At 38.0% G+C, this 22,045-nt stretch overlaps 1 protein-coding gene across 1 annotated transcript in view; it reads right to left on the bottom strand.

Moving 5' to 3' along the window:
* Positions 1–1,586: 1,586 nt before the first annotated feature.
* Positions 1,587–22,045, bottom strand: part of nos1 (nitric oxide synthase 1 (neuronal)) — a 28,727-nt gene continuing 8,268 nt past the window's right edge. Inside the window, exons 4-29 of the mRNA XM_066689498.1 lie at positions 20,189–20,326; positions 18,943–19,088; positions 18,409–18,571; positions 18,022–18,113; positions 16,493–16,634; positions 16,025–16,164; positions 14,457–14,631; positions 13,139–13,240; positions 11,835–12,029; positions 11,655–11,740; positions 11,049–11,193; positions 9,885–9,989; positions 9,411–9,469; positions 9,041–9,157; positions 8,549–8,723; positions 7,812–7,950; positions 7,486–7,564; positions 5,993–6,186; positions 5,433–5,602; positions 5,097–5,307; positions 4,790–4,877; positions 4,434–4,555; positions 4,179–4,327; positions 3,771–3,965; positions 3,491–3,609; positions 1,587–3,022 (exon numbers count right to left, since the gene is read on the bottom strand). Of these exons, the coding sequence (XP_066545595.1) occupies positions 3,007–3,022; positions 3,491–3,609; positions 3,771–3,965; positions 4,179–4,327; positions 4,434–4,555; positions 4,790–4,877; positions 5,097–5,307; positions 5,433–5,602; positions 5,993–6,186; positions 7,486–7,564; positions 7,812–7,950; positions 8,549–8,723; positions 9,041–9,157; positions 9,411–9,469; positions 9,885–9,989; positions 11,049–11,193; positions 11,655–11,740; positions 11,835–12,029; positions 13,139–13,240; positions 14,457–14,631; positions 16,025–16,164; positions 16,493–16,634; positions 18,022–18,113; positions 18,409–18,571; positions 18,943–19,088; positions 20,189–20,326 (3,462 nt within the window). The 3' untranslated portion in view covers positions 1,587–3,006. The remainder of the gene's footprint in view (positions 3,023–3,490; positions 3,610–3,770; positions 3,966–4,178; positions 4,328–4,433; positions 4,556–4,789; positions 4,878–5,096; positions 5,308–5,432; positions 5,603–5,992; positions 6,187–7,485; positions 7,565–7,811; positions 7,951–8,548; positions 8,724–9,040; positions 9,158–9,410; positions 9,470–9,884; positions 9,990–11,048; positions 11,194–11,654; positions 11,741–11,834; positions 12,030–13,138; positions 13,241–14,456; positions 14,632–16,024; positions 16,165–16,492; positions 16,635–18,021; positions 18,114–18,408; positions 18,572–18,942; positions 19,089–20,188; positions 20,327–22,045) is intronic.

The raw sequence follows: 22,045 nt of genomic DNA, 5'->3' as shown, positions 1-22,045 counted from the left end.
AGATCATATTTTAGCAGCAGTGATATAACACATGTCCCCCAAGCACAAAGGCATTCAAGCATAGGAGATGCAGTCAGGTACAATAGTATTACTTATACAGTGCTAATGAATATAAGTGTTATCATTTTTAATGTCACAGGATACATCATGCATTTGGAATAGTATTTAAGTATTAAGTAGTAGTCTTAAGGAATATAGTTTTTTTTTTCTCAAGCAAGAAAAGACCAACAAAAGCAGTTTATATAACCAAAATACATTCTTAAAAAAGATCTTGTTATTTACTTTGTTCTTATTGTCCTTTTATGTTCCATAGTGTTTTCTGTTTGTCTTTTTTGCACATTTTACATCACAGAGTGTAAACGGTTTTCATTCCATTTAAAATTAAAAACATGGAATAAAACTAATTATTAATAAAAATATGGAACAGCATTTCAAGAACTGCAAATAAATGTACTTAAACTAGTCACATCAGATACCCACTATGTTATAGTAGAGTAGCCCTAAAATGGCATAGCTTTGAAATAGTGCAGCCAGTAATAATGTTGCGTTTAGCTGCTGTAGTACATGCATCTCTTTTTCATTTCATTTCATTTCTTATTTTCTGCCCTTTTTCACGATCACAGTGCAAGTACTGGACTTTATCTGAGGACACACTGTCTTTCCTTATGACAGTAATATGCAAATGATCAATTTGACAAAAGAAGGGTGTGCACGTTTGCAGGTGAGACAAAGAGAGATTGATATCAGGTTTAGATCTCTCCGCTGGCATTGGTGCTCAAAGGGCAAGACGGTCTGTACATGAAAAAATACTAAGAAAGATCTTTTTAGTGAGGTTATTGATCAGTAGAAAATGGAAAATTATACCTCCCTGTATAAAAGATAAAAGAGGATAGGTGTTCAGATCATAAGAGAAGAATGATCTCATATCATGCAGATAGGATATACAAATGCTAGTTGTAGCTGCATGCACGTGGTCCAAACACCACACGAACTGTACATGTATGAGCTCAGGAGAACTAGGCCAGCACAGGAAAAATGTAAATGTGGGGACCAAGCACTGACTTCTCTACTATAAGGCAAGCGCCAGTCCTCACTACATTCTTATCAGTATGAGTCTCTATGTAATTAAAAAAAAGAGCATCAGAACCAAACCAAACAAGAAAGAAAGAAAGAAACAAACAAACGAAAAACAACAGATGCAAAATAACTGTCACACATCTAAGGTTGTGAAGCAATTTGTCACCTTCGTCATGCGACACGGATGGATTCATTTTGAAACAAACATGCAAAAACGGAGAAAGGACTACAGTTCTTCATTCCAGTATGGAAGCTCCTCAGGTTACAAGGGATGAGAAGTCATGTGGGTTTACAATGCACTGTAGTCAGGATGGTTGCGACTACCGCGGGTATCTTCTCTTATGATGTGGCGACAAACAGAAATATTTGAATTCCTGGTATTGAGCCACTTGAGATGACACCACTTTGTTTCCATGAGCACCAGAACTACACAAAAGCTCTGTATCAAGACCCTTACAAACATTAATTTAAATTACAATTATAGAACAAAAAACATATACGCTACATAGTCACAGTAATGGAGATTTAATATAATAGTTAACAAATGCTGATACAGTCCAGTTCAAAGTTATCACTCAATAACTCAGTAAGAGAAGGTCAGTTCATACCTTCTAATCCATGATACAATTTTCCTGATCAAAACACAACTACACTTACCAGTTGCCTTGAATAGTCATGAACATATTAAAAGCAGAAGGACTATTCAAGCAATATATCTTCCACTGTAGAACAGTCACCATTATATGAAAGTAATAAGAAATGAGTGTACATCTAAGTAAAATTAAAGGTTTGTAATATATTCTCCAATTAATTTCTTGGAGACAAGGGTTTTAATTGTGTCTCCTAAATATATTTTTTATTTTCCTCTCAAAGTACAACATGGATTCTGAAGATATAAAGGTAATAATACACTTGCATGTCATCAGTGTACTTCATTAAACGGCACTGGACTGGGTAGCCCTCTGTAAGCATTAAAAGATCCCAGTTTTTTGAACCATGGCTATGAGTGAGTTTGGTATTGGCTTTGGAAATGCTTGTTCACATTTTGATTCCACAGATAAATGGGACACATCGACAAAATAACAGGTAACTTGAAATCCCTGCACATTGAGTATGATGCCTGAAAAATACATATTCATTTTGAATGCTGAAATGCAGTTGAAATCTTGTGAGCATTCCATAATTATATAATTGTCCAGATATGTAACATTTTAACAAGCAGGGTCCTTCCATATTTATTAATTTAATTGTTCTTCATCTAACAATATGTGCTGGTAATTCTGCAAATGAAAATTAGTGATTGGACTCAGTCCACAATTTCTGTGATTTAAAATCACTGTAGTAAGCTATATAAAAAGCATGTACTCACACCCAGCCAGCATGTTTGTGGAAAAGCCAAAGCTGCTGTAATATCCTAGCCCAAGTTAATACATAATATTAATGCTTAAAAAGACCCTGCTAGCCATGTAACACTTTTCGATTTAACATTATTTTCTTGGGTGCTGCTGGACTGAATAATATATATTCTGATTAAAAAGCATGAAATACTGTACTTTTTAATAGAAGGCATCAATTCTCACATTAAAATATAGCATATATATTGTAAAATACACGTTTTTTCTCATGCAATAATGCAGAGCTTGAATATCGGTACACGTGAAACTGCAGTTTCCAAAAACAGTCAAAGCAGATGGAGTTTAAAAAAAATAGTACACTTTCTGAAGAGGAAATTAAGAAATAAGAGATTGCCACAGGACAACTGCACAGCCTGACCATTACAAAGCATTTCCTGTAGAAATAAAAAGTGTTGGTATGTTTACAGTATAAAAGTTGGCACAGTATACGTGACTAGCTGCAGGGTGTTGCTTCATTTCAAAGAGCTCCCTCTAGTGGCCTGGCACTGAAAGACTCCACAGGGACAGCAAGATCTTATGAACAGAATACCCTGAAAAACAAATGCGCATTATTATGTATATCTGTGTATCTGTGCAGTTAGATATGTGCTTTTAGTGAAACAAACTTCAAGACAACAGCATTCCTAGTCCAGACAACTGTGGAAATACATTCTCCATCCCCAGATTTGGTTTAAATGAATCCACCACAATTTCTTTCTGCTCTTCAGACAAATGCAGTATGGAATACAGCTATCTTAAAAGGCACGAAAGCATTTAAAATCACACTGGGGGTGAACCATTTTTAAATAATCCTATTAGGAAGGAGTACTTTAAAGTGTAGTTTCCATGGTTACCCGTTTATATTGTTCATATGATTCCAGAGGCTATAATCTACAATCTATAGCTACCAGGCCCCACCTACAGTATGTCACAGAACTTAGACGGATATCCTCAGGACAGAAAGCACCTCTGGAGGTGTTTCTGTCCAGCAGAACTCCAGTGAAGCTGTGCAGGCTTACTCATCAGAGTCTTTTTTGCTTTCTTCAATAAAAGCGATGGATTCTGAGCGGAGTCTGTTGGTGACCTCATATGTACGCAGCGTGACACCGAAGATATCCTCATGGTAGCGGTTTTCATCCTGGAAAAATAAGTAAAAAAAACAACTTACAGCTCTGACGCAACATTCATCTTCAATGCGCAATGAATGTTCAGAAGAGAACCGGTTTATATAATATATATACTTCTACATCTGCTCAGAAATACATTAGTAAAGATTTGTAATGGAAGCCCACTCCATACCCTCAGTTTGCTGATGTAAAAGCCAGCATCTTCCAGTGGCATGTTTCCCTGCACTTTCACTATGTGCTGGATGGTCTTTAGGACGTCCCCAGCCATCGTGACATCTCCACACACATATATGTGCCCTCCCTGCTCCTTCAGAGAGGTGTACACGGTCTCAGCCAGCTGCTCACGGAGCACATCTTGAACATATTTCTGAGGAAGAGAGCAACAATCGCCTGAATACACAAAACCCAAGCCCAGATCAGAACTGTAAGCCTACTAGTTATTGGCAGGTTGCTGTTGGGAAGAAGAAAGAATGAAAAAGCTTAAAAGTTTTGATTTAATCTATGCCCAAGTGTAATACTGAGTCTGATCCAATCAATCTATTATACTTGAATTCAGTTTCTTGTTATCGGTTGTAATTACCTTTGGTTTCCCAGGCTCCCTTGAGTATGCTGTGTACAGTTCTTTAAACACGCCTTTGTTTTTGGCCTGAATGGTCTCTTCTCTGTAGATGTGGTCCATTTTGGATTGTCGACACCCAAAGACTAGGATCATAGGGCTGGATTTAATGCCTGATATTTAAAATAAAAAAGGGAATATGATGTCATTCTTGCAGCCAAACCATTAATGATTAAAAAGGAATTGGTGCTAATTAACGGGTCTGATGATTCAACATACCCTTGTGTTCAATATCATACAGCCTCTGTTGCCAAAAACTTCGGAAAGGAGCAATTCCAGTCCCAGGACCCACAAGGATGCAAGGGACGTTGGGATCTTTGGGCATGCAGAAAGATGGAGCACTGCAAAACAGATTGGTGACCAACAACGTTACCTTCGAGGCCTTAAGGACTGATACACAGCAAAAACAGACTGGCACCCTATTGGTCCACAAGACATCATCTTCAACTGCTGTAGGCTGGGAAACAAACACCAGGACACAAAATAGTGCAACGGACAACGGAATTCATTAAAACGATAAACACCACATACGAAATCAGGTATCAGGTATAAACAAGCAAGTAAGGTGAGGTTACCCTCTGACGAAACAGGGAACAATTTCATCTGTTTCTATCCTGTTCAGCCAAGAAGAGCAGACACCATGGTGCAGAGGTCCTTCTCCGTCTGTGAGAGAGAACATCACGTGAGCACTGAGATTTGGAAACAAAACTATAAAACACCTCAGAAAGAAAAGAATGCCTGGATTCATTTATACACACTAATGTTAGAGGAACGGCCAAACATTTATGTAATTAAAACATATATTTATAGCCATGTGTGTTGTGGCAGTGCTAGTCGAACTGTGGATATCAGTGTGATGGAGGGATGGAAGAAGACAGTTACCTCTGGTGCGATAGGAGACAACAGCCACAGTAAGATGGATCTCTTCGGGATAGGTGTCGGGGGAGGAGCTGATGGAGAAATAGCGAGGCTGGAGCAAAGGCAGCTGGGTAAGCAGGAGGGTGGAGGGGATCTGCAGAGACGGGAACTCCTCCAGGACTTCCACGATGGTGGGATTGTTGTACCATTTCCATTGCTCATATTCTTGTAAACCCTGGAAAACAGCACAACGTCAGCCCATAAACAGGGAGCAGACAGGGAATGGGAAATAAGATATATTAACAAATATACAAGTAGATTAAGATGGGCATTGACAAAGTCTAAGATAGATTGCTTTACCTTACTGAGAACTTCCAGCTTCTTCCTCTGCTTATCGTTGGTTGCCAGTGATGCAAACTGCTGCAGCAGCAGAGGGCTGGGGGGAGTGGTGATGTCCAGGAAATATTTAAAAGCTTGGAAGATGGTGCAGGGGGGAGTACGATTCTCATCTGTCCAATTACTTATCACACCTTTGGAACAAACGTATATGATTTGCATTAGCAATCGTAAGTTTAGGGAATGAAACAAAAGAAATAGATACATGATGTGTGTTATGTTTTGAACTCACTTATGCAACAGTATAAATTGCCCACAGGAGGCACTGTTGAAGCCCATACGTGTAAAAGACAAACTTGTCTGTAAGTGGTTAAGAAGCCTCAATTAAATCATTCAGTGTTAGATGACTGAGTCATGGAAATAAGATATTATGGATGGTTCTGCACAACAGAAAACTGAAAACACAGATATTGAGGCACTGGGTTGTAACACTGTAACCTATAGTCGGTTTTGTCTGATTCATTAGAGGCGTATCAAGTCAAATCCATGCAAGTTGTGCTAAGTGTGTATTAACAAAGGTTTACCCAAAGCTGTGGTTCTCTCCTCTAAAAACTCCACCTTCACAATCTGGTTGAGTGGAGGGGCGTCTTCCAGTTTATCAATAAGGGATGTGACTAGATCTTCATGGTTCCCAGAGAAGACCCCCAGGTGGTCCCCTGGTCGGTAGCGCAGGCTGTCATAGCTATTTGTATGGAGGCGCAGGAAGATTGTTGAGCGACTAAAAGACAGAAAGAAACTCTGAATGTTTGAAAACATCTGTAAGTATTAGTAATGGGTACATCATGTGTTATATATGTCTGCTGTTACTTCCTAATCACAAAGATTTATATGCAGAATTTATACCATGAATTAAGTTTACAAACGAGAGGAGGCCATTCGACCCATCGTGCTCGTTTGGTGTCCATTAATAACTAAGTGATCCAAGGATCCTATCAAGTCTATTTTTAAATGTTCACAAATGTTCATCTTCAACCACATCACTGGGGAGTTTGTTCCAGATTGTGACGCCTCTCTGTGTGAAGAAGTGTCTCCTGTTTTCCATCTTGAATACCTTGAAGCCCAGTTTCCATTTGTGTCCCTGGGTGTGTATGTCCCTGCTGATCTGGAAAAGCTCCTCTGGTTTGATTTGGTCGATGCCTTTCATGATTTTGAAGACTTGAATCAAGTCCCCATGTAGAGTTTCAGATGAGGTCTAACTAGCGCATTGTACAGTCTGAACATCACTGCCCTTGTTCTCAATTCTACACTTTTGACAATATACCCTAACATTCTGTTTGGCTTTTTTATTGCTTCCCCACATTGTTTGGATGGAGAAAGTGAGGAGTCCACATAGACTCCTAGATCTTTCTCATGCGTTACTTCATCTAGTTCTATACCTCCCATAGTGTAATTATAGTGGACATTTTTGTTACCTGCATGTAATACCTTGCACTTGTCCACATCTACCAGGTGTCGGCCCACAACTGAATATTATCTAAGTCCCTTTGAATAGCATGTGCTGTAAAGATTGTATCGCTGAGCCACCTATTTTAGTGTCATCTGCAAATCTAACAAGTTTGCTAACTATCCCAGAGTCCAGATCATTAATATAGATTAGAAAAAGCAAAGACCCTAGTACTGATCTCTGTGGAACTCCACTAACAACCTCACTCCAGTTAGAAGCGACTCCTCTAATCGACACCCTCTGTTTCCTATACATCAACCAGTTCATAATCCATATACTTACATTACACTGAATACCTACAGCTTCCAATTTGAGGATCAGTCTTTGGTGTGGAACCTTATCAAAAGCTTTTTGAAAATCTAAGTATATCATATCATATGCTTTCACCCTATCTACAGCTGCAGTTGCATGTTCAATTTTTTTTTATAAATCTGACATTGAACACGGTTCCACTCTCTCAATGAAAACATACATGTACATAATGCAGTAATTCTTTAGATTGTATTATAAAGTAAAATGTTTCTTTACATAAAGCTGCTTAGTTTTTCCCTGACGATGTAAACAATGACCTACCTGGATTTGGGACTTTGCAGATTTTGTCGAGTTATCAGCTTTGCTCCATAAACCTTCTTCTTATGGATGCTGTACAGTGCTATTGTAAGACACACAGTGCAGAGTGTCAATTCAACATGACTGTGGTGGGCCAACAATCTGTTTCCCTCACTGTCCTGTACTTACTAAGTTTTGTTTACCATACTAATTCTGCATATCTCCTTCATGAAAATTAGGTGCCAATCAAGGATGACTCTTCATATCAGCGTAACGTTTAACAATTTGCCTCACATTTATGAACTGAGGTACGGAGTTATTCGGACAGACAGGGTGCTCATAGACAGTACCTTGTGTGAGCTCAGGAGCTTCAGCTGTGTAGGTCAGGCGGAATTTGTTTCTCTTCCAGCTCCGATCATTGCTGATCAAGGAGTTGTTTGCCTTTTCAATATTCACATCGTCACCCACGCAGAACACGTCGCAAGCGGCCTGAACAGGACAGAAATCAGTGAGAACACCCTAGGCATGGTCCCTACAGCCATTGTATATAATATGGCTAACATGGTCAAAATTGATTAAGGGAAGGCATGGTCAAAACATCCATTTGACTTAAAGACTGATTTAAAGTACATCCTTTGTAAGAGAAGGTCAAATACCCACATCACTTTTTCTAATACAGCCTGCAGCTTTTGTAACAACCACAAAAAAACAAAATAGATGAATGACGAACACAAAAAAACGTCAGAACAAGTTTAAAGTATATTATTACAATGAATGGTGGTATAGAAATCAGTACAAAGTGCTCCTTCTCACTGAAATCCAACCTTTAAGTCATCAAAATGTACATGAAATGCCACACACTGAGAAACATAGGCTATATTTGGAAGCCTTTTTCTCTTACACAATCTTTACTGAGCTTGAGCCTTGAAGGAGAAGAAACAGAAACGGTTGCTTAACTATGTCTCACGAAGCGTATTTGTGAAGTTTTCCAGACTCTGAAAGGATGAAAAAGGCCTAATAGTTCAAAATAATGTCAACGCTCAGTTTCTATTCTAACAATAGACAGAGATCTGACTCACAGCCTCACCTTGAACACTTTTTTGGCCCATGTTCGGAAGGACTCCTCCTGGCCACACAGTTCATCCCCCTCCCCCATCCTGAGGATTCGCTCTCCTCCCAGCTCCTCCAGCAACGTGTCCACAGCACGAGCAAAGGCACAGAAATGAGGGTAGGCCCTGGATCCTAGGCCAAACACAGAAAACCTACAAATCAAAGCGAAGAAATACCATGTTTATTAACAGGTAATGTCAGCATCTCTTTGTGTTTTTTCCCTTTCCCCCCCACATTTTTCTATTGATTTAATATTTGTCATCTTTATGTCAGACCATTCTATAATTGTATATCTTTTCATGTCAAACCTAAGAAGTGCCTGATTGATTGTAGTGGCACATGAGGTGAAACTCAAAATCTAAGCTGACTGGATTAAATCAAAACTACAGCCCAGCTATCAATCATCAAATGGAAACCCAATATTTTATTATTTATCTTGTAATCTTGTACAGTATGTATTACTACTAACCTGACATTTGCTAGCGGTCCGGTACTTTCAAAGTTGTCTCTTGGCTCAGGTTCATCACTCGAAGATTTGCGTGCGTCTGAGTATGATGAGACACTGTTGAAGCGAACTTTGTAACTCCTGTGGAGCACATTGTGACAGAAATGATTACACTACATACTAGATCAGTCACAGTAAACAAACAGTGTTGCGCACATCGAGCAGCTGAGCAATCCACGTCATCGCTGGTAGTATGGCGGATCCGGTTAATTCTCAAGCCTGACAAAGAAAAACATTAACGATGACGAAGTTTCCTGAAGCGACGAAAGACATGCATGACCTTCACATATCTGATGTTACTGAGACACTTTCAATGCATTTTACTTTGACTTACTTTCTGTCCTCAGAATTGGAGTGGGGATGCCTCATTTCCATCAAAACACAACCAAATTTCTGAAGAGGAAAGGGGAACAGAGAATCAGAAATGTATGTATCCACATGATTTGTATGTTTAGTCCAAGTAGGAAAAATTACGTGTTTATAAAAAGGGACAGACGTTTCGTTTCCTTGATTGATTAAGAATGGTCTGAACTGAGATAAAATAACTGAACTGTAAACATCTGCATACAAACTTTAAATATAAAGAACATTTGAATAGATTACTTGAGACACTAAAAATCATCAATGCATGATTAATTGTCATTTAGTTATAAGAAAGGCAATTTATTTAGTTCATCTTGCAAACCATGTACTGAACTTTGGGGCTCTGCATTTTTTTCTCTCAAAAGTATAACTGAAAGTAGGTGAAAAAATAAGACAACACAGGATGTTTTAAGTCAAGAACAATATGTTCAATGATGCCCCATACCTCTCCGTTTTCAGGTGGGTCTCCATTACCAAATGTGCTAGTCACCACTAGAACGAGGGTCTCATGTTCCAGATCCACAACGTCATATTCGTCCATAGACATCACCTAGAGAGAGTGAAATTGCAGGAGGAGAAACATATTCAAAGGATCTGCCTCCAAAAGTAGTGTAACTAACAGCTAATATTGATCTATGGCAACTTAAGTCAACATATTCAACAGTTCTATAGGATGACTACTCACTCCGTATTTACCAATCACCTGCACCTTAAAGCGTTATTTTCCACTTGAAGCTTTTATGACTTACTCTGACTCAGACACAGCTACAGCAGGCAAAACCATGGGCACTTTATGAAACAAGGGACTTTCATAAACCAAATCGATTTTCAGATGCGGACTGCAGTCTTCAAATACGTCTTCATCTTGGTCTACGGAAGTGTGCCATTATCTAATACATGAACAATCACAGTAGATGGTGGATGGTGGCTTAAAACATCACTCCTGCAGCATCTCCATTAAGTTTCAGGTTAAATGGTACAATGGTGGTTAAGATGTTTGTCGCACTAAAGTGTCAATGTGAAATGCCCACAGGAGACTCGTTCAGCCCTGCTGCTGGGGAAATGGCATTTAAAGGACATCGTGAGAAGCTGCACTGTGCTCCACTCAACATGTGCTATCTTGCATGACATTTCCCACTTAGATACAGTCCATCTGTCATCAGATTAAAAATATTTGATTGAGAAGAGTTTTTTTTAATTATTAATTATTGCGGATTCCAAAATATGACATTTTGTTTCAGTTATGTTTTTTTTTTTTTTTTTTACTAAAAAGCTCTGAGGGAATTCAGATTGTACAATAAACAATGTTTACACAACCTGTTTATTTTGTGCTCTGGCTTATTTTGAGAAGGGAGAAATATATTTATATTTGTTGAGAGAAACCATTTGATCAGAAAGTGGAATAGTCTCAGTGTGGCTTGAACACAATTTTTCCCATCCTCCAAGCAGTATGTATGGTAACACAAAACAAAGGTGCCAGACTGCTTTTTGGTGACGTTTCTGTACAATGAACTAACATACGTATGTATATTGCTCATCTCTGAAAAGGAAGCAGCAGGAAGAATACACACAAATGTGGATACATTTAAAATTAAGAGTGAGGCTATACCTTTGCATCAAAGGCGTGTTTGAAAATCTCACATAAGGTTTTTGCATAGACCTGAGACTTCCCAGTTTCAGTGGCATACAATATAGTGGCTTTCACTCTCTTAGCCATGGCCTGGCCCATCAGTTTCGCTGAGAACTTGACGGCCCTGTGGAAAGAATTTAAAGAGTTAAACGGATTTGGAACAATCACAGGTTCCAGAGTCACAAGTGTCTTTATCCCCGGGAAGAACACTTGCTTCAATAGAAACGGTTTGATAATGTTCAGAGCCAATTAAGAAGCCCGCCTTGTCTTGGAGCAATTAGAAACTATACAAAGTGGAAAAAAACCTGCTTATAACTGTGGCATAATTTCCCCATATAGGATCATTAACTAAATTACACATTCTCAGCACTCTGGAGCTTGTCTTGGCTAATGTCAAACACAGTTCTGAATTACGTAGGCAGATGTAGTAGCACAACTGAGAGCTTAACCCTTTACAGCGCTAGAAAGTCACGTCACATGCAGTAACAATAGTGCGCAAAAAAAAAGAGGACACATTTTACAAAGAAATTGTTGAATAAATCAATATTGTATCAGTGCCAACATCACTTCACAGCTGCCACTTACTTTGCTAACTTTTTAAAGCCGATAGCTCTCTTTTTGGTCGGTGTTCCGTTCACTCCCCTCCACACGTGAGTATTCCAGGGATCCGGCTGTAATGGGGAAAATAATATTGGAAACGATTATGAGAACACAGCTGAATTTCACCATCGTGATCCCGAAGTAAAGGGCATTCGTCAGCCGCACCTGATACTCAAACGATGGGGTCAGGCGATAGTTGAGCATCTCCTGGTGGAACACTGGGGTGATGCTCCCAGACATTGGCGGGACGATCCACACCCAGTCTGCCGGACAGCCGCCTCGCACCCTGTACTCATTCTCCATGTGCTTCATGAAGGACTCTGTGGCAGAATGGTGGTCCACTATAGTCACCTTAGAAGCCTGAGAAGCAAAAGAAAAACACACGTACACTGAAGAACAAGTGTGAACCAGGTTTGACTTGCATTTAACTTAAAATGAGAGGTATCACTTCATTAGTTAGCCATTACTTCAGTAACTTGAAACCCATTGTACAGGTACTACATTTTAAAGACCTGCAATGAGAAAAATTAGGATATCTACTTCTCTTTATTCATGTACTATGAACAATGGAGTCCTTAATTAGACAAACTAGCTCCATCTCAGATTGAGTAAGATAGTCCTGAATGATTTGATGCCAGGTTTCCTTCGGGTAGAAGCAAAAAACCTCTAGCAAAAAAAATGCTAACATCAAATACCAGTTTTGTAATTTACACATCGTGAAAAGATCAAAGGTTTGATTAAATACATTATTTGATTATAATTAAGGTTAATAAGACCAGGGGCCAGTTGCATAAACATAGTCTTTGTCTTAGTATAATTATAAGTCATACTAACGATAGACATTCCTTCGACTGGTCTTACTTAGTCAATCACACAATGCATTCTGGGAATTTTAAGACTCTTGATGGCGGATGCTTCCCTAAAACAGCGATGATCCCAGTTAACTTAAAAGCTATTCTAGTTAGTCAAATTTGATTCAGAAAATATGTAAAAATAGGTAAATTCTGAAACTTGCTCTAACGCATTCAAATACAAGGCGTGTGATAAAATAACAAAAAGTTAACAGCGTCAACCCACTTTGTGTGCAGAAGTGGTTGAACATTTTTTTTAAGGGCTAAGATCCACATCCTGGAGTAGGACCACCCTCAAAACTTAAACGGAGCACAGGATTGGTTATTGAAATCTTTGGGGAGGAGTCTTAATGTTTTGGGGGATTGTCGGTGGGTGGGACTGCGGAGTATTTGACCCAATGGGAGACTCCGCCGGTCAGCATCAGTGACAGTATCGCCGTAGCCTCAGGCAAGCAGTTTCAATGGGAGATTAGAATTAAATTCAAATTGTTTGCCAGTCTTAATTTTTATGCAACTGACTAACTTGCATTAGACTAGTCTAACTGTCAGATTAAGACTAGTCTAATGAACCCATGGTCTATACGCCACCTGAGGATTCTGAATAAAACCCCAAATTACCTGAAAACTGTAAAGGACTGCAATGTTAACTTCCACCAGTGCTTGGTCTTTCCACAGAGATGATGTCTTTCTGGTATCCAGACCCATCTTTTTGGCTACTTCCTGAAAGGCAAGAGAAATAATTAAGTACAGCAGGGATTTGTTTTCTCTCTCTCAGAATATCAGTACATTTCTAAATATATTGGTAATGTATACATTTTAAAAGAATTTGTAGTAACTTCTTTAGTTGTCTAGCCTGGTAGAATTTGACAGAGAACATATTTTTGTATTCTTTCAAGCAAAATGCTTATTCTACAGTTACTGCGTTAATTATGTTCTATGATTGTTGGTGGAGATGGGGTCTTGTTGAGAAGTACCTGGTGTATCAATGTTCTGCAGTTGCATAATGCAGTTCATACATAATTCAGAGCAGTATGATGATTCAGTTAGCATGTATCTATTATTTAACTTAGGTACTAATGGATATTTAGCAATACATTGTAAAATAAGTCAAGACATTATAGTCTATATCAAGCCTTTGGCACAAAAACTTAATCCACGCAATTGAGTCTGAATTTGAAAACAAAATGTACTTTCAGTCGTCATGACGCACATTATTGTTTTCTGTCAGGCACTTTTATAATTTAATTTAAACATAATTAATTAAATTACATGCTGGTCTGTGCTAGAGTTAGAGGCCCCGATAAACTTACTAGACTAGAGTAGGCAATGTATTGGTGTGTTATAATGGTGAAGTGTAGTGTAACTTATTAGTATATATTGACGATGACTAATGTTTGCATTATTCATTAGCAAACAGAAAATATACCAAAAAAAAAACCATCCACAGCAACATTATTTAACATCTGTATATGGGCAGTTTTGCAACCAGTTTATCTATGTAAATGAAAAGAAACAATAAAAGACACTGGAGAAGAAAGTCGCACATTCCAGCTTTTGTAGCTCAGTTTCTTTTCCAAAGTTAGTTTTTTGTTCTCTTTGTTCTTTCATTTTCTGTATACAGATAAAAGCAGTAAAAGGTATTGGAGTGGGGTCTATTGTTTCTTTTTTTTTTTTTTTTTTTTTTTTGGGGTGGTGGCATAGTTTCCCAAAACTTATAACAAGTAACAGACACATTTTATAAAATGTGCCCTTGGGAGTGATGTCAGAGAGTGCGTCTATATCCTGACAGTTTTTAAATGGAACTGTGTCATAAACAAAAGTGCCTGGAGGGCAGATCTTTTTGGGAGACGAAACTGGGTTATAAAAGCCTATATTTACAAATAAATTATTCCAACAGACTCAGACTGGTAACACCACTGACGAAAGTGCAACGAACCTCAAGAACATTATAACGGGAGCTGTCGCAGAAGTCCCGAACCCCAATTTCCGTCCCCATATACCAGCCACTGAAGGGACAGCCTGTGAACTCTAGTCCTCCGATTTCCAGCAGCATGTTGGACACAGCTGGGAGGCCATACCATTTCAAATTGAGATCTTTAAACCATTCGAACCTGCATCAACAAAATGTAATACACAAACCAGTGAAGTATGAAACAAGAAAAATAATTCATGGTTTCAGTCTAATGCACATACTGACAGAATGACTAGCAGACTTTGTCTTGCCCGTGGTGAGAGAATTCATTAGTCCTTACAGTACTGTCCTCCCTTGACACAAGAAAATAAAAAAGGATTGTCAGTGGAGTAACTGGTGTCATACGTTTGGAATCCTTCTACAAATGCAAAAGGGCAGAGACATTACATACCTTTAAGAAAGACTTAAAATAGTTTTTAGCAGGTTTCACAGACCCTAATTAGCACTAGTCTTAGATTACCCAAAGGAAATACAATTGTGAAGTCCAGAACATGATCTAATCTTGGTCTGTGAAGCCAGTCCTTTGTGTGTCTTAGCTTGTTTATCCTACATTGATTGTATTCTGTCCTCCATGTGACCAGTTTTTTAATATCCTTTAAATTAAATATTTTAATATTTTAAATATCCATGTGTGTTTGGCCCCTGCATTTGCTGGTGCGGTATATTTGTATCACACCTATTTGTCATTTTGTTGCACAGTGGGACAATAACATTTGAAATAAATAAAGGGGGTTACCAGCAATGAAACATATGTGCATTAACAGAACAATCATCAAGGATCAGACTTGTATATCATGATTGGCAGTTGAGTTGTAGTTCTTCATTTATGATGGCTTAAGTGACACAAAGCAGCTGGTAATAAGTTATAAAACAGTGAACTAATGCCACTGCCACCATTGGATACAAGCCACAAACAACAAACATGCAGATCTCCAAACTAGAATATTACAGTACTCTTAATTGCCATTAGTTCTTGCCCTAGGTAGGAGTTGGAATATGCCTTAAATAGATTTCAGAGAACATGATTATATATTTATTTAAAAAATACAGGCCACCATTGCCAGAAATTACCGTTGGCAACTACAGCCTAAAAATACTGCAAGTGTATCATGAGCTTAATTAACTAACCCATATACCATCTGTGTGTTCCAAACCAGATCTGTGTGTGTCTTTTAAATTGATTGAAATATCTTTACTGCTGGCAAAATAATACGTATTCTAATGTGATGAAGCAATCCTGTGCTGTGACAATCATAGATTCAAAGCTGGCTCAAATGCCAAGGCCTACAAGCACATGCTTTTGGGCCGCAGCCAGCCCGGAGTCTGGCTGCGAAAAACTCTCTGCGTTCAAATATATTTTTTTGTGATTAACCTGTGCAATGTCTCATTACAGACATGCAGAAAACAGTCCTATTTTACAAAATGAGGTATGGTGCATCGCCATTAAAAAAATCTTATGATAGATAAAGTGTCCATTTGAACCCTCACGCGCACAATTTGATCTCACTGCGCAACGGTTTGGTTCAACTTACTTTGGATGCCTAATGTGCACTTCCAAGATAAGGTCAGCTGGTATCTCAAAGAGCTCGGGATCATTTCCATTTGCTTGGAGCAAAAGAGGCAGGACATCAAAGCGTCCTTTCGGTGCTTTCCAACCTTGCTGAATACAGATCTGTGCAAGCAAAGGGATGAAAGTTAATTTCTTATTAGAATTTGAGGTATCAATTATAGTACATTCGGAGCCATTTATAGGCGTGTCTTTTCCAGGAAATATTAAATGTAATGTCAGGGAATGTTTCATATGGAGTGTGCATGCAAAATAGTTCCAATATGACCCTACACTATAGTCATAGTTGCATTGACAGGAACTGAAGACCGATCCTCACCATCTTAGAAGGTAAATATGAACATCTTGCACCATCTGTGCAATTTAAATTAATCTTCACATGCAAGGTTCAATTTGCCACATAACATAAATCATTTAACTGTATGTCACTTACCTCTGTGAGTTCCACAGAAGCCGGATCCCCCAGAATAGACCCATCAGTCTGCTTATAGCCGGCATATCGGATCAGCTGGCTGTTCCAGACACGAAAATCATGTTTACCATCTGTCCGCTGAGGAAATATGGTGATAGCAGACCTAAAAATAAAACTTAAATTGTTAATACACAGCTTAATAGAAATGATTTCATATATATATATATATATTTATTACTTTGCATCCGGGGTTTAACGGTATAATCTGAACACATTTTGGGTACATTAGGGAGGGGGTGGAGAATGGGGACCACCGGATAATGGATTTGATCAACGCTGTGTAATTGAACTGTTTAAAAAAAATGATACTTTACATTCAGTGAATGGATAATGGGGTAAAAGTCCATGTGTAGTTAATTTCTTCATTTAAAAAATAATACATAAATAATAATTATTTATTGGCAGACACCCTGGATAAGGACTTACAGGATAAATTACCAGAATAGCCATTAAAATGAGTCAATTTCTCAGTTAATTCTTGAACTGATTTATGACATGACTACGTTTAGTGTAACTAAGCTAGCGATAATTCTTTAAATCTCTATCAGTTCATAATCTGTCCTAGTCAGGTTTCTAGAGTAGTAGGGCAGCAGGACCTATTTCATAATCATATGCAAACAGTGCATTTATTGAACAGCATACAGTGAAAAACAATTCAAGACATGGTAACAATGTGCTATGTTGCTATAGAGATACACTTTCTATGTCTGCAGTTCAATTTAATAATCCACAATGTTAAGGAATCTTATTTGAGATCATTATTATGTAGCTTGCATGAATGTTGCAAATTACATAAAATAATCCATACAAAAATCTTTGTTAATCACTGAACATCCATGAGCAATTCAATGGTATGGCTTATCTCCACTTTAGTTGATCATAAACTCTAACTCCTACATCATTATAGTAAACCAAAAACAACTAGAAAAAGTCCTACAATTTTCTTAAAATTAATATTAAGCTTCTACAAAAGGATAGGTTTACCTAACCTAGCAAAAAATAAATCCTAATCATCTAGTATTTTGTAAGAAAAGACATTCACCATCATGCTTATACAATTTCATATCATCATTAGTATTATTATTGTTGTTGTTGTTGTTGTTGTTATAACAAACCCTTCACTTTCACACCAGCTTTGTGGATAATGCTGCAACAGTTGTAAAAGATCAGTCTGAGGTTATGTTACATCTCAGCATCTTCCTCCTCACTAGGGTTACTATAGCACTGAAATCATTTGTGATGATACCACAAATAGACTGGTACTAATTAGTCAGCCCTACAGATTAGCTGTCATTTATAATTGTTTGTTATGAATCTGAGTACAGCAGTGTGTTGTTAATTAAAAAAAGAAGACTACAAAGGGTCTGGTAAAACAAGAAACGCAATGAATGCAAAACGCATTGAGGAGGGCATCTGCTTGCACATGCAGATAAAGCGGAACGGCGGCACTGAGAGAAAAAAACACCCGTAGCTTTCTGCGCAGAACTCACCTGAGATTGCCTTTGTTGGTGGCATACTTGATGTGATTACAGATGTAATTAAACATCCCATGAGCTGTCGTACAGTCCCTGGCATCGAATACCTAATCAGGGGAAGAGGAACGACAACACCCATGTACTTAGCGCGAAATACATGATCTGTTGAGTGGGGAACAGCATGGATTCAATTGCATGCCTTGCATAATTGGTGTGATGATTAAGCCAACAGATGTGAAATCTAAATGTATGTCTTATGGGATATCATTAATTCCATTATTAAACCTATTATTAGTATTAGCAATAGTAGTAGTAGTCATAGTAGTTGTAGTCGTAGTAGTAAAGGGATTTTTTTTTTGCTACATACATGGCAGCTTCTGCCACTAAAATGAAGTTAAACACCTGAAGCTTAGACCACTGAATCCTTCCAATACACCTGGCAGCGTTCCTCCAGGCATGCTTAGCTCCATAGATGAGCTCTGTGTCTTTCAACTGATATGATCCAGAAGCTTCTATTTCCTTAGTCACTTCTTCCAGTCTATCCACATGGGCTTTGGAAGCAAATCTGTAAAACATATTACAAAAAATATATAATTTCCACTTCCATGGGTTTCAATATTGGGGTTTTGCAAGGACAACCTTAGGCTGGCTGAGAGATGCCCACAACTGTCAACCATGTTGAATTACTGATGTATTGCTTCTCCTGTGAAATTCTTAACCTATATATTCTACGCTTAAGATGTTCAGCAATCTTGACAAGAATGCTGGGAATTAGACATTTTAACTTATTTGTTCTATTTTTTTTTACTCAGGTTTACAACTCAAAAACCTCTTGACAGCGTTAGAGATAGTCCTTTTAACCATTACATTGTCTCATTGATATGCAAATCTTTATTAAGGATTCCCAAAGTTCAGAAGTCATGCAATAACACTTGCCTCTTTATCGAAGTGTAGTACTGATCAATGAAATCAGTTGCAAGGGGAAGCAACTCCTCCCTATTTCTTACTTCGTCTGATTTGCGGTTCTGCTGGTTTGGTGTCATAACAGAACCGATACAGACACGATCGGTGCAGATTGGTAACTGTAAAGGAAGGATATAAGTTAGCAGTAATCAATGAACCATATTCATAAAACCTTTAACATTGGACTAATCTAACACCTGTTTCTCCCAATGAGAAAAAACACAAAGTAGTGGTAAACTGTGACATAAATCTAACTAATTAAATGCCGTTTTAAAAAATGTGAAACCATTGGGTGCTTGTTTTTCATATATTAAAAAAGGCAATGGTAAATTGATGGTGGTAGAATGAATGAATGAATGCAAAAATTATGTTAGAATAGTTTTTCAATTTGAACCAGTGCTATGTTTTTAGTGTTTTAAACTACTGTTTTAAAACTCAAGATAAAGATTCTGGGAAAAAACGCAGTTGTAAATAACGAAACCTTTCGCTGTCACCTAAAACATGTGAGCTTAATGAAGTCCCTTGTATAAATTCAGTGGCTGCTGCACGATAAGTGGGAATGAATAATTTGTCGGCGTCATTGAGCGACGCTGAGCTGGCCTTCAATTAATTACAGGAAAGCAATGAGTGAAATGAGACAGAGTCATTGCCAAGAGCAACTTCATATGGAATCAGGCAGGAGGTCAGTGTAATAAAATTAGATTTGAAGTGTACTGTCACTTTAGCTACGCACACATGTAGATGTTAGATTAGAAATAAATTATAGTGTTCGGAATGCAAGGATTTGACAATAATACAGTACCTCTAAAACAGGGCACCTCGTGGTGAAAACGGGCACATTTCCCACATTTAATTAGTGCCATTTTTACAGACTGGCAGCACGAACATGACACAGGACTATTGTCGTTGCTATGACCATTGTTGAGAGCTTGTATCAAACTGAGCATTGAAAAAACAAATATGGTTACAAAGTAGCTAGGCTAACCAGATGTATTTTTGATGAGCAACATATTGCAGATCAAACGCTTGTTATACATAATGCATTATAAGAAATATGATGGAGTCCACATTCATCCCCAGATCACCATATAAATAAACCCCCGGGGCATACTTTTAATGTTATCATTTGATTTGTAACATATCAACAGATTTCAAAGCAGTGCTGCATTGGGAGACGAAAACAGATTAGTGGATTGTAGGAGAAGTTATTATGTCATACCTTACTGGAGTTTACATGTAATGTATCACTTAAAACATTGCCACTCTCCCAGTTCTTCACTTTCATGAAGCGAGGACATTTGGAAGGGCTACCATTTGCTGCATTCTTTGTCGGTGATATCCTGCCTTCAGACAATGGCTGTTGGGTGAAAAAAACAGTGAGTTATTGGGTCAGTTGTTGTACCAATGGAGACTAAATGCGAGAACTTGACTTGTGACACAGTTCAATTTCTGTGTCTGAAATTTTCCATGTCAAAATTAAACCCATACAGATTGAAAACAAGTTCCAAAACTATGCATGTTGGGAAAAAACAAAACAATTTATTTCTAATTCCCACACTTACATTGTGTGCTCTTAGAATTGAACATTTACACTCTTTACCAATTGCTATCACATAATCAGGAACCAATTGTGGCAAAGAGTTGGGAAATTCAACTGAAAATCTGAAACCTGTATCTGTTGCCCATGTAATATTTTAAGGCTGTTACTTTCAGAAATGTATGACTTAAAAAATAGATGATTTAAAAAACAGGCGTACATTAGTCAGTGCATAGGATTCAGGTGAGCAAGAAAAGGCAGGTGGCCATTTTGCGAATACATTCATTACACAGCGATTTATACCATACTGATTAAAACTGTGTGGAGAGTACACCAACACATGCTCAATAAAACTCTTCAGCACTGATACATGATAACATAAATCGGTCCACCCATATACAGTATAGCTATTGATCGTTGAATGTTTGTAATTTTTCCTCACAATGCTTATTCTAGGAAGAAGTTGAGAGTCAAATCTATTGAAGGGAACTGATCTTCCCTGTAATCAAAAGGAAATCAATCCATCCCTTTTAATACTGCCGTTATCTTGAGGTGCAATTATAGTGAGCGTTACTTTAACTACCATGTAATTACAGTACTTAGTGAAGAAATATAGGAAAAGTGAGAGTCAATTGAGTCTTAATAACATCCCTTGTCTTTGTTTCGATAGGACGATGCTTCTAAATATCGATTCCGCTTCGCACCGCTTAGAAGCCGCGCTCACACAGATATATCCCATTTAAGCAGTGTAAGAGATTCCATTGGCTGAGACGCATGGTCACAGATCCTAAATAATTGGTTTCTCTGACCAGAATAATGGCAGCTGATTGCTTTCAGTGATAAACTGAGGTGATAACAGATGTGGTGAATTACATTTGTGCAAAAACAATAGTTCAACAAACAACTGTACAAGGCAGTGGCATTTGCAGTACATATTTGGTTGAGGAGCCATCGAAGAGCCTCTATTCTCCGTCTGGGAAATCAAATTCAGGGATTTATTTTTCAAATTATACTGGAACTCGAGATAAAAGCACCTGCTATGCATAATTTTCACAGGAAGCATCAAAGGCAAAGGCAAACCAAGAGTCGAGGAAGTCAACTATGGAACTCACCTGTCACGGTAATTTTTGTAGCGTTGACATATTAAAAACAAAATTTAATTATGCCGTACACCAGTGAAGGTACATGGAAATCCAGACCACAAAAAGAGAGGAAATGGTGAACAGATTAAAACCTTGAATAACTGCAGACATTCAAGTCAGTGTTACTCTGACTAGGCCACTTCTTTCTTTTATAATGAATATAAAAAATCCATTAATAGAAAGAGCCATATAAAAATAACAAGCAACAGATTAATTCTGTGCTTTAGTCTCAGGATTATCTCTAATTGTACACCACTAATATTTTATTTTATTAGCTTTAGCCAAACAAATGTTGCTTGTTTTGTGTTTTTAAGATTAAGTAAAGAGGGATAGAATACCCATACTGACTTTCATGACACAATAAGGCTTTCAGTCAACAGCTTGTGAAGTCTGAGCT

The sequence above is a fragment of the Amia ocellicauda genome, chromosome 17 (assembly GCF_036373705.1).
Source record: "Amia ocellicauda isolate fAmiCal2 chromosome 17, fAmiCal2.hap1, whole genome shotgun sequence".
Lineage (NCBI taxonomy): Eukaryota > Metazoa > Chordata > Actinopteri > Amiiformes > Amiidae > Amia > Amia ocellicauda.
The sequence above is the reverse complement of the archived record's forward strand: the minus strand, read 5'-3'. Positions and strand labels throughout refer to the sequence as shown.